At 34.8% G+C, this 15075-nt stretch overlaps 1 protein-coding gene across 1 annotated transcript in view; it reads right to left on the reverse strand.

Annotated features, from left to right (window-relative positions):
* Positions 1–8745: 8745 nt before the first annotated feature.
* The window catches only part of LOC128012850 (coiled-coil domain-containing protein 178), a 33746-nt gene continuing 27416 nt past the window's right edge, over positions 8746–15075 (reverse strand). Inside the window, exon 20 of the mRNA XM_052595414.1 lies at positions 8746–10803. Within this exon, the coding sequence (XP_052451374.1) occupies positions 10648–10803 (156 nt within the window). The 3' untranslated portion in view covers positions 8746–10647. The remainder of the gene's footprint in view (positions 10804–15075) is intronic.

A 15075-nucleotide genomic window follows, 5' to 3' on the forward strand; every position in this document is an offset into this window, starting at 1 on the left:
ACTTTTAAGGTTAAAATGAGTGGTGGGCATAGATTCATTTTTTAAATCTAGATTAATCTCACTGTAATCTTGGAAGATAAATATAGATTAAAACGGCTCATTTGCATTCAGAATATGTGTGCTACCCAAATAAAATAATGACTTAAAGTAACGTTAAGTCTTTGAGAAGGGGTTTCTCAAGCCAGGTAGTGCATTAGACCAGGGGCTCATCTCCCGTTTCCAAAATGCGTCACAAACTGCTTGAGAAAGCGGTAAACTAATTCCACATTGCACAAGTTGCAAACAACCTTACACCTGTTTCACACATAATCCGTCTGCAGTGCGTATGCATTTTGTATTTTTTTACGCACCCATGTTAACGGGTCTGCAGCAGTGCAGCGATCATTCACGCACCGAGTAGAGGACTGCAAACGCGTCCTGTGTGCAAGCACAATGAGTATTAGTCCGTGCTGCTTCTGCACCACACACGAAACGCACACGGACTGCATACACACTGCAGAAGGATTATGTGTGAAACAGGCGTGCTTCTTGTCGAGGTTTCCATTGGGAAGCTTCTTTAAAAAAAAAAAATCCCCTGAAGCAAACCAGGCGGCTTCAGCTGCATCCATGTTAGCACGTCACGTTTGATGTGGTAATTTCACAGTAGGCATACACACAGGTTCGAAGACTCGTTCTCGACCCCTACAGATTCGGCTAGGTATACATCCATGCTAAATTATCAAGGTGAAAGTCATCATAGCTCGCGTAGTATAGACCAAGCTCTCAACCCAACTTTGAGAATAGATTAAAGGCGAAATTTTTTTCTTATCGCCCGATAAGAGTCTCACGTTAACGCCGATAACGGCCCACCACTAGTTAAAATATGTATTCAAATTTGTATGAGAAAGCCTTAAAAATTCAAATTCAATTCTTGAATTTAAATTCAGCCAACAAACAGAACGCAGAAGAACTGCAAATTCAATATAAGGAAGTAAAGGGATAAATATAACAGTAATTTTCAACTTGACAAACTTGAATTTGACAAATTCTTGTTTGAAAGTTTTAAAAGGCATAATGGACAGAGGGATAGATAGATAGATAGATAGATAGATAGATAGATAGATAGATAGATAGATAGATAGATAGATAGATAGATAGATAGATAGATAGATAGATAGATAGAAACAGTCAGAAGATAGATAGATACATAGATAGATACATAGATAGATAGAATCATAGAATGATAGAATGAAAGAGCAATAGATATATCTTTAGAATCATAGAACGATAGAACCTTAGAACAATAGAACAAACGAGTGAACAAAAGATAGATAGATAGATAGATAGATAGATAGATCTTTAGAATCATAGAATGATAGAATTTTAGAATGATAGAACAAACGAATGAACAATAAACAGATAGATCTTTAGAATCATAGAACTTTAGAACGATAGAATGAAAGAGCGATATAGACAGACAGACAGACAGAGATAGATAGATAGAACTGTAAATAGATAATAATGATAGAACTTTAGAATGATAGAATGAATGAAACAGTCTTTACTGATTCTATATAATACTTATAATAATATTTTCTTACTTTATCGTATACAGTCCAACAGATGTGAATGTTATATCTCAAATCATTTGGAAATTAGACTTGGTTATAGAAGCAAAACTGAGAATGATGTTAGCTTAATGATTATTGGGATGTTAGAACAGAATCCCAGTCGTGATGCATTTGTTGTTGTTGTTTTCTTTAAGTGTATTTTTAATGAATGTATCTGGCAGACAGTTTCACCCAAAGCACCATACAGACAAATGTAATCAGTATGTGTGCTTGGAACTGAACCCGTGACCTTGGCGTTGCTAGCTGAGCCTTAAGAACATAATCTGGTCAAAATGACGTTGGAAAAAACAAAACAAAAATCAAAACAGCATAAAGGCATGACTACAGTTGCTCTCTTAATGCTTAAACAACTGTATATTTTCCACGTAGCATCAGCGGATTCAAGCCCTTGCTGCAAACATACATCGTTAACACGAAGAGAAAGCTAATCTAAAACGATCCATCTAAAGAAACGAGGCTGAATGGGACCAAGCGAAGGCAAAGTTTGAGGTTGAAGCTCTTCCAGGCATATTTCCTCTGCCTGGCTGCAGAGGAGAGAGTATGCTAAGATAGAAAGTATTATTTTCCTAAATGGAAGGTGTCAGATGGTCACGCTGAGGTGATCGGCTGTTCGAGATCACTGCTTCCCATCTGCAATTTGTGACGTGTGAAAGATTCAGCCCAAATGTGCTCACAAACTGGAAATCCACAGCACTTTTTCTTATCGGTGCCAAGCAAGATAACCAGCTGCTTTACAGATCAGGGAACATATCATATTAATATCATGGAGTGTTGTGATATCATCTTGTTTGTAAAAATATTTTTGTTAACTAAGTGTGGTGGGATGGCAACCTCTGAAAGTGGCTTTTTTTATTTATTTATTTATTAAATCTAATTTTCGCACAAAGTATGTGAAAAGCTCTTGCATATTAGGCCACTGGCTGGAACAGGAATTATTTTGTTTAAATAAATGGAACGCTGCAAATGTATTTACTACAGCTTTTGCATTTCGTTATCAGTACTAGATGATAAAATGCTAAGCTAGTGTGGAATTACATGTGATATTACATGTCTTCATTGTTGAAATGCCCCTCTAAATATATTGTAACTGCAAAGCAAGGGTCAAAGTAAACCCCGTTCATGGCTTTAATGGCAACAAACGGTGAAGATATGATGAAAGCATGCATTAGATGACACCTACACCACTCGTGATGGTAATAAATTAAAGCTAATCTTGTTAGTGTAGTACTGGGAGCAGTGCTTATGGGGTTTTGCATCACTGCAATTAACACATTGATTATGTTCTTGTATTTAATGTTTTTTTGTTCTTCTGTATAGTGAGATGCTTAGCTTTTTGAAATGTTATTATGTGAGCGGCTAAGCTGTTTTGCATTGTATTTTAAAGCAATGTTAAATAATCAGAATATGCCCTACTTTACTTGCATGCAGACTTCACATACATGTACTGTACATAAATATTATTTAGAGTTATTTCACTTACCCTGATCCTAGTGATACTTGCTTTAAAAAAACAAACAAACTGACAAAAAAACTATTTACAGTGAGAAACGCTTTGAAGAAGGAAAAAACAAACAATGTTTTAATAGTAATTAAATAATATAATGTTTAAAATCATATAATTATATAAATAAATAAGAGATTTAATAACATATAATTTGTTTTTAATAAAAAAGAGAAACACAATAAATAAAATAAAATAAATAAATCCTCAAAATAAAATATTTAGAAAAAAAATAAAAAATGTTTAACTATTTGTTTTAACAAATAGAAATAGATCAAATAGGCAGGGTTATTATATATTTTTTTGTAACTCAAACTATAACAATACATTTTTTTTTAATTATTTCAAATAAAATAAACATTAAACTGAAATAAAATATAGATAAAATAATATAGAATTATATTATTTTAGCTAGTTTCCAAGGCAATATTTGTCAATATTTATTTAGTTCAAATTGAAGAAATAAAATAGCAAATATAATAAATATAATACAAATATAATGAAATAAAATACATGTAATAAAAATATTAATTAAATTAAAACTTTAAAAAATAAAAAAAGCAGAGATCTAAAAAATAATGACAATGAAAAAAGCACACAACAAATTACTAAAACTTTCACAAAAATGTAAATAACAGAAGATATACGAATAAAAATTCAGAATTTTTGATTGAAGGGGGAAACAACTAAACTATAAAAATTTATCAGTGCTACTAAAATACATTGTGTACATTCTGTAACTGTCAGTGATAATATGAGATATTTGTATAACATGAGGAACACACTGAGACTGCGGCCCACAGGGGTGTTGATTAGGTGTGGAAGTTGGGCGCATTGTGTCTCCATCACATATGGGGTTCTAATGGGCGCCTCCCGGACCAGGTGGGCCCCGGTGTTTAGAGACCTGCAGACGATCACTCATGACAAAGAAAACAGCAGAAGAAGAGAGAGAGAGAGCGAGAGGGAGGTATCAGGGTACTGGTGTGTACCTTAGGGAGCAGCTGGGCAGCTAGGACAGAGGCATGATGGGATACTGGAGGAACATTGGCATGTGTGTGTGTGTGTGCCACTAGCGGGTAGCCACCCTCAGGGTTGGCAGCGGCGAAGGAGCCGTGTGCGCTGGAGCGGCCGTGGACGCAGTGGCGCGATCACCTGGGGAAGGTAAAGCCAGCGGAGCAGAGCTGATGCTTATTTCTGGGGAGAACTGGGAGATTTTATTCGTTAAAGCGGCGCCCAAACACTCAAAGCATCAAAAATATAGCTCAAATATTAGAACAAAGAAAGCCACATGGGAATTGGAAGTAGCAGAGGAATCAGATGGCAAATGATTAGAAGAATATGTGAACATGACTTTAAGTTGCCTTTGAAACACAAGCAGAACTCATTTCTGAGTAATTTGTTAATTAGTAAAAAGAGCAAAAAATGCTTCATTTCAACATGAAAATATTCATAAGAATGTTTTTTTGATTTTTATTTATTTATCTTTTTATATTTAATTGTTTTGTAACTCATATACATATAACCTTAATTATTTTATAAAAATATTTTTAAACCAAAATATGAAGCAACAGCTGTTTTAACATTGACAATAATCAGAAATGTTTCTTGAGCAACAAATCCTCATATTAGAATGATTTATGAAGAATCACGTGACACTGAAGACTGGAGGAATGATGCTGAAAATACAGCTTAATAAATTACATTTAAAAAAAACATCACAAAATAACATTTCTATTATATTTTGATAATATTTTATCAGTTTTTACTGTATTTTTTTAACACATATCATCCTTATACTTCTATTATTATATCAAAAGTAGCATCATCCCTTCTTTTTCTATTCTTACTAATGTTTGAGTCAAAAAACAGACATTTGCAGACATGAAGTCTTTAATTTCTCTCCACTCTTTTGTTCTGTCGCCAGCAGTTCCCCCTTCGAAAAAAAAAGTGCTTTGTGTCTAATATGGTCAGCGCAACACAATTACTCCCTCCAGTGAAAAGTGAAACAAACGCAGGGCATGCAGAGCATTTTGCATTATCTGCGCTCCTTGGATAGTCTAACAATAATAACTGTAAGACAACGTCAAGCCGAGGCTGCCAAGCTCAGTTAGCAAGCATTAGAACTTAAGAAATGAAGTTTGGGTGCTGAAAACTGTCGGATTCAGACATTTTGCAATGTATTTATGCATTTCCAGATGATATTAATGCACATACAATACATACATACATACATAAACTACAACCATGTGTGTGAGAAATGCTAAGCACAGACATTTTTTCAAATTAAATATGTATTATTTATAAGTTATAAATGAGAATAAATATTTACATAATAAAGTGGAATTATTTTATACTTTTTTATAATATGGCGCAAGCACTGCACGAAAATAACACCTTTTTTCTAAATATTATAATCATTTTTATTTTGATAAAATATGTATTTATGTTAATGAAAATTACAATATTGAATAAATGCATAAATGTTAAATGCATTCTATATATTATATATATATAAAATAACATTTTTATTTTGATAAAATATTTCATTTAAAAATGACAAATTCAGTATTTTTCTTACAGAGAGCTATTGAAATGCCTTCAGCAGGTTTGGAACAAAATGCATCAGTACAAAAAACTTTTATGAATAAATGATGCCAATATTTAAATTTTAATCCAAAAGTTTAGCTTTGAGTTAATGCCAATATGAATATGCCGCAAGAGAGCACTTCTGTGTTCATAGCATACCTTCATGCATCAAAATCTGTCTCATCACATGCGTTACATATGAGCATCACATGTTAATGACATCTGTAATGAGAAAACACAGATATGACACTACTGTACACTCACAATCATGTTAGGCCCAAAGCTAAGCATCATCCCTCTGCAGTACGCATTTGTCGTCACGGTGCAAGTATTAATAAAGAGATTTTGTCAAACGTAACTCGTGTTTAATTGCCGTCAGGGCGGTTTGACTGAATCCGTCCTTCAGCATCTGCATTGCTGAGCTTCACTCCCCCTCTTTTTCTTCATCTCCATCTCATATCTTTCCCCCTACTGCACCCATCGAATTGGCACCAAACCCTTCAAGATGTCCCCAGCAGGCTCTTGCTTCGCTGGCCGCGTAGTAGACTGTGTGGTTTCCTTTAAACAGCTGTAATTTGTATTTCCAATCACTGTGCTGATTTCTGCTCATTATATTGCTGTTTCACACCGGTAAGTGAGCAAAAGTTTGGATTGATTGACTCTAATTAACTAAAAAACGTTCCGAGCCAGGGGTTTATTACCATGCTAGCTAGCCACAAATGTCAGAGACTTTCACAAATTATTATCCTGTTAAGATGAATGTGTGGGGAGGCAGGGAAGTGTGGAGACAAAGAGAACATATATTATTTTCATGACGAATTTGTTTATCGCTCTTCTGTTTTTTTTTCTTCACATTTTCAGGTGTCTTATTTTCCAATTAAATACACACAGACTTAGCATCTGTACACATTTCAAGGGTTGTCATCGTCTGGTGTTGCATCATGAAGCCGGCAGGAGTACATGTATGTGTGTCTTGTAATTATGATCTCTTTGTTGTTGAATTGGCCTTTAGAATATTGGACACTATTGGATTGGTGCATTCAATCTGATTTGACTTAAAAATGAAGTGTGTATTTTCTGCGCCACTAGCGTCGCCAAATGGAATTGCAATATTTTTGTTTTCTAGCACTTTTCTTAACTTTCTCAATGCCAATGGCTGACTTACAGTTCCCACTTATATTATAGAAAATATTACACGTTATATATCTTTAACTAACCTTAAATCCAATCACAATGCCTTACAATTGTCTTAATATCGACTCACGAAAGCTGAATGTACAATACAGCATCAGTGAATGTGTTTGTGTAATAGAGTCGTCTGGCGGTTGCTAACCCTCTGTAAGGTTTGATGCATGTTTCTGTTGAAATTAATGGCAGTGGTGTTTCCCGGCCTGGTGTCATTTATTTCACAGGATTGATTGGAGGCTGGAAGAGCAGACAGATGTGTTTGGGAAGTGTTCTAATTTAAAATATGGCTGCCTGACCTGGAAGAGAAAGCAAAGAGGCAATCCATCCTTCAAAAACATGACCTGGGTGTCCGAGGTGCCAACAAAGTTTAGTGTGCAAACAATTGTGCATAAATATATTCTCAATATGCAGTCCTGTGTTGCTGTCATACCTAAATTTCGCATGGCTGCTCTACCAAAGCTTAGAAAGGACTAAAGCAACAACAATAATACTTTATTTATTGAACAAGTTTTAATGACTGTTTTTACAAGTTTCATAAACTTGTAAAAACAGTCATAAACATAATAATATGTTTTTTTAACATTCGCTTTTTTTGTATTAGGGTTTATCGACTGTTGTCAAACAAGTTTCAAATAAATTATTAAATTGAAAATATTGTCATCACTTACTTACCCTCATGTTGTTCCAATATATTTCCACATATGGAAGTCAATAGCTAACATCAACTGTTTGGTGACCAACATTCTTCAAAATACCTTTATTTATTCATTATTATTCATTTTTAGTGTGTGTTCAACAGAAAAATAGACACTTGTACAGGTTTGGAACAGCTTGAGTGAGTAATTAATGATAGAATTTTCATTTTTGGTTAACTATGCTTTTAAATAATAATTAAATAATAATAATAATAATAATATAATTGAACAACAATACATAAATAAGCAATATAACAATTCTGTGAATGTTACCTTCAACACAATAAAACAATATTCCATTAAGTAATAAAGTTTATTAGCCTAACTGTGGTCGCTTTACAGTTGCAAAGCAAAATATTCATTAAAGTTTTTTCAGTAAACAAATGATTGCTGCATTAATATAAAATTAAACTGGTGTGTGTTCACAGGTGGACATATACAAGCTCATCCAATCAAACTGTAGAGCTACTGATTGTATAATATGATCCCATGCCTCCTTTAAACTGTGTCTAGACAGTTAGTGTTAGTGCTGGTTAGTTAGTGCTGATCACAGGAAGTAAGAAACCAGCTGCCGCTTGCTATTATCTACTGCAAATGCAGAAGAGCGGGAAACACATCCACTCTGACAGTCTCAAAGGGGCCAAAGGATCTCTTTCACTGAGTTTCAAGAGAAATAGTATGTCTCTCAGTCATCCATTACATTCTCTGTCTGTATTCTGTGTTAAAAAAAAGTTTTATTGCTGTCATGGGAGTATGTATGCTTCTGGGCCCATCCATTCATATCAAATGAATCTATAACACTTTGCAGGAAAATATGTCATTTCCACATCTACATAATCTTCCAAAAATGTCACAGGTATACACACTTAAAAATATAGTTTCAATTTTTAATTGCAGCTTCTAAATTCTTATTAAGAACATGTTTTTAATGTATGCGGTTCTTAAATTGCTATTTGGTCCTTAAGAGTTCCTGATTTGTTCATTAGTGGTTCAAAGTAAAAAAAAAAAAACTTTATTTTTAAAAGTATTTTTTTTTTAGATAAAAGAGTTTAGAATGTATAATGTGTTCCGTTGCCAAGAATTTGATTGATTTTGGATTATCAGTCAAAGAGCAAACCCCCCCCCCCCCCCCCCCCCCCACAAAAAAAACTAGGGTTATGCATTTACTGAAGTATAAAATAATAATAATAAAGAAAAAATATATGAACTACATTTATTAATAAAAAATATTATATATATTAGGGCTATCAGTCGATAAAATGTTTTAATCTGATTAACTAAATGATGTTACGATTAATTAATCGCAAAATACATTTGACTGAAAATACCCACAAAAGACTATTTAAAGTAATTTTTGTGTTAAATGATAAAGTATCAAGTAGATATTACAAATTATAGCTTTAGAAATAAATATTTGATTTGATTCAACATAAAATTTGTATTACACATAAACAATTAGGCTACAACGGCATAACATATTCTATGGAACATAAAAGAAGATAATTTGAGAAACATCTCATTTATTGTTCATACAATGCAAGTTATTGATAACCAAAACAGCTTCTTCAAAATAACTTTTATGTTCCACAAAAGAAAGGTTTGAAACAACACAAGAGAGAGTAATTAATGACAGAATTAAAAATGTTTGGCTGAAATATCCCTATAATGTTTTTATTTTATAAATCTTTCTCTAGGTTCCCTCCAAAACTGTGTTTAAATTATAACAATTTCTACTCAAATAACTAATAAACTAAAACAATAAAATAAATACAAATAAAATAAAATACAACAAAAAGACTAAAACTTTCAAATGGAAAAATATATGAAAATATATTTCAAAATTAAATATGAATTAATAAAATCAATTGCACTTATTAAAAACTAAAATAATAATGATTAACACAGCATTGATTAGTCTTCATTAATGTTCTTAATCTTAACTTCTTTTAAAAACTATATTAGTAAATGTTGAACTTAGACTGACAAATGCATGCATTGTTCATTGTTAGTCCATATGATCTATCTAAGACTGTATTGTAAAACTGAACCGAACAACCTAACAGAAAATCCCAATTATACTAAATATTCCAAAAAGCATGCCTGTCACTTTCTGATGTCTTTGCTTGACTATAATAGTTTCGGTCAATCATAACTGACATTTGATTAATAATTGTGTTATCTGACATCTCACCAGAGGAGGCACGACAAGGGACGAGGGTAAAAGAAATAAATAAGTAAAAAAGTTATAAAAAAAACGCATACACCAAAACATCAAAATGAGAACTCATTTTTGTAAATGAAACCTATTTGTCGATAGAGCACATCAGTCTTGTGAAGCGGGGTAAATTAGAAGGCTTGCATTTCCGTGGGGTTGTGCAGAATGCCAGTGGGTAGCGTTCACACAACATCCCTCTGTGCATACTATTTACCCCTGGATTGCTTCAGGCTAATGTCTCAATAATTTTCCCTCTTTTTTTTTTTTTTCGCAGGTCCTTCCCACAAAGGACTTGACTAATGATCCATGGACAAAATGAAGCATTCAAATTTATTCATTAATCATTCATCTCCAGCTCATTGAAAATGCTAAACTTCCACAAAATTAAGATTGAATATTGAAAAGTGATTGAGGGAGACAGCTCTCTGAGGAGACAGGAAAAGAGAGGATAAACAAGCAAGAAAGGAGAAAAAAAATGACAAAGGACGCCGAGCGAGAGGCGGTCGAGACCAACCCCAGCCTGGTTAGGGTTACGCAGGTATACTATCCGCTAGTTAAGGTCAGAGAGGTTTAAATAGGTGTAATTAGATCCAAGAATCTAGAGAAGCGTAGAATTTCTGTCAACACAGCCCCCTAATTATTCTCTTTTCCAATTAATGGTGACATAGATTAATTATCTGATGAGGCAAAGCCAATTGCAATCATTCACCCCGCTAAAATTAGATCATTCCTGACAGTAGCATGAAAGTCACCTGCTTCATTGTTATGGATTGGGCCGTGAGCGTCGGACAGGGGAGAGAGTGAAGCATGCTGGGGGTTTAAGTAAGTTGTCTGGCGCAGGTGAGCGTCCAATTACTCCGCTATCTGAACTGTAGGCGTCTTCCTGCTCCATCCGTCGGCATCTGCGACGGGTCTGTTTGCTTGCTGCGGGACATGGCTGCTAGTTGAGTCATCTGTCAGCGAGAGCAGGAACTCAGAGAGGCGCTGGATTGCGTTTGACATCTCCTCCTGTTTAAATAGGCAAGCAAATGGAATCAATGAGTGCTGGCTAATTCACTACAAAAACCTGTAGGGGAGCCGGATCCCGCAACAGATTGACATCCACATTCTGCCGGAGAGGCCGGTGTAGCTGGTCACCGGTGTAGGTTGTGTTAACTAACCAGCTAGACTTTCTTGGTGGCACAAGCGCTAGTCTAGCATTTCCATTCAATTCCATTCAAATATATAAACACTACAGATTAAATGTTTGGTGGTCAGTATGATTTGGGATGCATTGAATTGTTCAAAATTGACAAAGAATGTTTCAAAAATGCTGTTGTTTTGAACTATTCATGAAAGAATCCTGAAAAAAGTTTCAGTTTCCATAAAAATATGACGCAGCATATTTGTTTTCAGCATTGATAAATATGTTTTTCGAGCACCATATTAGACTGAAAAAAACTAGAAACTAATTTCACATATATTTCACAATTAATTTAATATTAACACTGGATTAAACACATTTTGAAGAAGAAAGACAGAAACAGCATTTTCTTGTAAAATGTATTCCCCAAAATAATGTTATATTTACAACAATAAAACACTTTTACAGTGTTGAATGATTTCTGAAGGATCATGTGATGCTGGTGAATAGAGTAATGGCTGGTGATAATTAATCTTTGTAGATTACAAACTGTAGAAAACAGTTATTTTATATGGTAAAAATATTTCAGAATATGTTTTTATTATATTTTTGATCAAATAAATGAGCATGAGAGACATCCTTTCCAAAGCAAAAAAAAAAAAAAAAAAGTCTTACCGACCCCAAACTTTTGAAAAGTATTATAGGCCTATATAATATTCTACTAAAACATAATATAAAATATATTAGCCTACATTTTGTTATAGATACTTCTGAAAAGACACTTTTTATCTGTAAATCAGTTTAGTTATGGAGTTTTACTGGTCCAACTTTCTTACATTTCATGAATTGTAAGAGACACTTTTAGTTTGTAAGACATAAGATTGTCATAAGGAAACGAGAAAGACGGTGTGTGCCACACTCCTGGTGAACCAAGCACATGGGTTCAGTGCATGCCTGTTTTAAAAAACCTCAGCAACCAGTTTTTCTATTAAACTGCCTTGCACTGTCAACCAGCTTGGGGAACTGAGCTGGCCTAGCCATGCAGAAATTTTCTGACTAACAATTATATCAGAAACAAGATCTTGGATTACGGTCCCCCGAGAGCAGCGCAGTGGGCGTTCGCTCCAATTATTACTGGCCATTCACAACTCTCCACCCTGCTCTCTGTTGTTAGCAATTGTCAATTATGCTATCCCTGGTGTAAACTTGCATAACCCGGAACTGAGTGCCCAATATTGCAGCGGCGTTTCGAGATGACAGGCTTGCACGCTTTCTCTATTTCGTTTTACTCTTCCCCCCATCTCTATACTTCAGTAGAGCTGCTTGGAAGCAGTCATTTGTTTCTCAGGAAGACCCGGGGACAAATCAGTGGAACTAGTTTTTGCAATCCGCAACCTTCAGGTTCCTCATGAATAGATGGGTGGACAACTTTTGCCTGTGGTATCTTATAAGAAATAATGTTCGGACAGAATTGGCATAGATAAAAAGCCTTTGCACACAGTGAAATTAAATATTTGTGAAGGTTTAATATGATCAAAATTTACCCATTATCATAAAAACATACTGCAAGTTTCATGCCTCAAAACTAACTCCCCACTTTAAAATATTTTTTTGATTTAAGATTTTTTGTTTTCCACTTTTCTGTAAGACCAGGATTTGAAATTGCCCCATTTGTGATGTCATGATTTTCCTCTGTTCAGCAATGGATGTAGACAACATGCACATCTAAAAACAGCATTACCTTCCAAAAGATCAAACTATTAGAAATGCATAGTCAAAGTTTATTTTTAACAACGTACCTTTAATGACTGAAACAATAATGTTTCCATTGATCTCTTTGACTCACAACCTTTGATGCAATAAAACTAGAATCATATGCTTACCTCAAGAAACACAATAAAATGCATTTAATTTTTAAAGTAAAGTGAATTCAGGTCAGTTAGGACACTTTTAGCCATTGAGATGAGTGGGAAAATGGCCCAATTATCTTCTTACTCCAAATGTGTGCAAACAAATAAACTTTGTGTTTAAAACTGAATTAATTGCCATACTTAAGAATGGTGAATACTCTTGAAAAGAAAGCAAAAGAGAAATAAACTTCAGTGACTTGATGGTGTAAAAACTGGCCATTTTAACCATGCAAAAATAAAGCACAATTATTGTTTGTGTTGTGCAACCCATTGAGATATTTTAAGTGAGAGCTATTTTCTTCCATGAGCCCAAGGGGATGTCTTGTCACAGGGCCCGGGACAACATTCCCGGATGTCCTCCCGACAACGGACATGAATATATTAGTGACTTGAAGTGTTATTGAAAGCTTGGCACGTAATGGAACCATGACTAGGAAACTTGTATTACCAGGAAATAGCTGTCAGAGGCATAACCAAAGATGGCTACCAAAAAGGTTGTGTGCAATCCAGAAAGAAAAGCTGAAAAGTTACTTAACAATTTAGCCGTCTCTTACAACTTTTCTCTTTATTAATCCCTTTCTTTTCTGAAATATTTTCTAGATTTCTGTCATTTAAGGGCCCTTGACCCTGTCTTTCCCTGACCATGTCCCATTTGCCAGTGGCTGTCTGGCCATGCACAATACCAAGACAATAGCAAGCTAGACTTTCTAATATCACAGTTTTATTTATTCCCCGGCCTTTAACAGCTAAGGTTAGCAACTACATGACTCCCATAGTTTTGGGTCATTTAAGAACTGCGGCGATTTATTGCCATGATTTTACAATGTAAAGTCTCCTCAACACAATGCTAGTGTGTTTCTGGGGGAGGAGATCTTCACAGAGCTGTGACAAAGTTTAGAGTAAGGCTGCTCCTTTTGTCCTTCACACTCGGAGGAGCTTGAAGAACTCCTCGTCTTCATGCTCCATTCACCAGCCTGACTTCTAGAGCTGGCCTCCCCTGACTGAGCCACAAACACACCGCCGCTCACCTCATTATAAGCGCACATAGCACACCTTCCACTGAGACCAAATGCCTTTTGTGTTAGAGCATCCAAACATTGCGGTTACATTATTCCAGTATACAAAATCGTGTTATATGCAAGGCTAATTTGAATCATTATTTAAATACAATTTTAATGACCATTCATTTGTGCATGCATTACACACTTGCATACCTTTTCCAGTGTAGACCAGATAGCATCAGTGATTGTTATTTTTTATTTGCTTTTGACACGTTGCAACATTAAGCATAATCAAGTGTCAAGCCATTGAGTGACTGAATGCCAGTGGGAGGGGCCTATGGTGAGAAGGTGACTATTCGTCAATGCCAATGAAGGCAATGTTTAAACAAATACTTGCGCCTAGATGACGTCTACTTGCACCATATAACCAAAATGAGCTGTTTTTGGAAATTGAATAAATGCTTTGTTTATAATGAGGAGGACATTTTAAGCTATGAAACTTGCAGAATCTTTTCATGGTGCAAAGACCTCTTATATGCCAAAAGATCAAAGCACATTTGATTTCTCATGTCATGGCCCCTTTAAGACGTCATAAGCGAATTGCTTTTTTTTTTTTGTGCAATTTTATACCTTAACGCAGTATTATAGTGGTCAGACGATGCAGAGAATGGGGTGGCCGATATGTATGTGGTGAGAACTAAATGAGATACAGTATTATATATGTGCCGGTATTCTGTAATGTGATATATCACGGTAATGAATATGCACATAATTGTTATCGAGGGCACTTCTAAATACCATGAATAATTATATATTACAAATTATTTCCGAATTTGGAATGCATTTTATAAATACTTTTCCCATCAACTGATCAAAATGCACAGCACCGCTGCATGATGCATAAAAGATGCATGTGCCGCTCTGTAAACAAGCACGCATGAGAAGCAAATGAGGAACACGTGAGAGATCCGCTGAATGAAAGCACATTCACTTTCTGACAGCAGATGGCGCTAAACTGCAGAAAATGCAGCCGTTAACCTGGAAACGCCATAAATAAAACAACTGCACTACTTTCTAAAACGTATTTAAATACCCATTAAGATTTGTGGACTTGCTATGGTGTTCATCACAGCCAAATACTTAAATATTTACATTTACATTTATTCATTTAGCAGACGCTTTTAGCCTATTTACTTCTCAAACTTCATAACGCGTTGTTAAAATTGAAAGTTGCAACTATGTCATT

The sequence above is a fragment of the Carassius gibelio genome, chromosome B24 (assembly GCF_023724105.1).
Source record: "Carassius gibelio isolate Cgi1373 ecotype wild population from Czech Republic chromosome B24, carGib1.2-hapl.c, whole genome shotgun sequence".
Lineage (NCBI taxonomy): Eukaryota > Metazoa > Chordata > Actinopteri > Cypriniformes > Cyprinidae > Carassius > Carassius gibelio.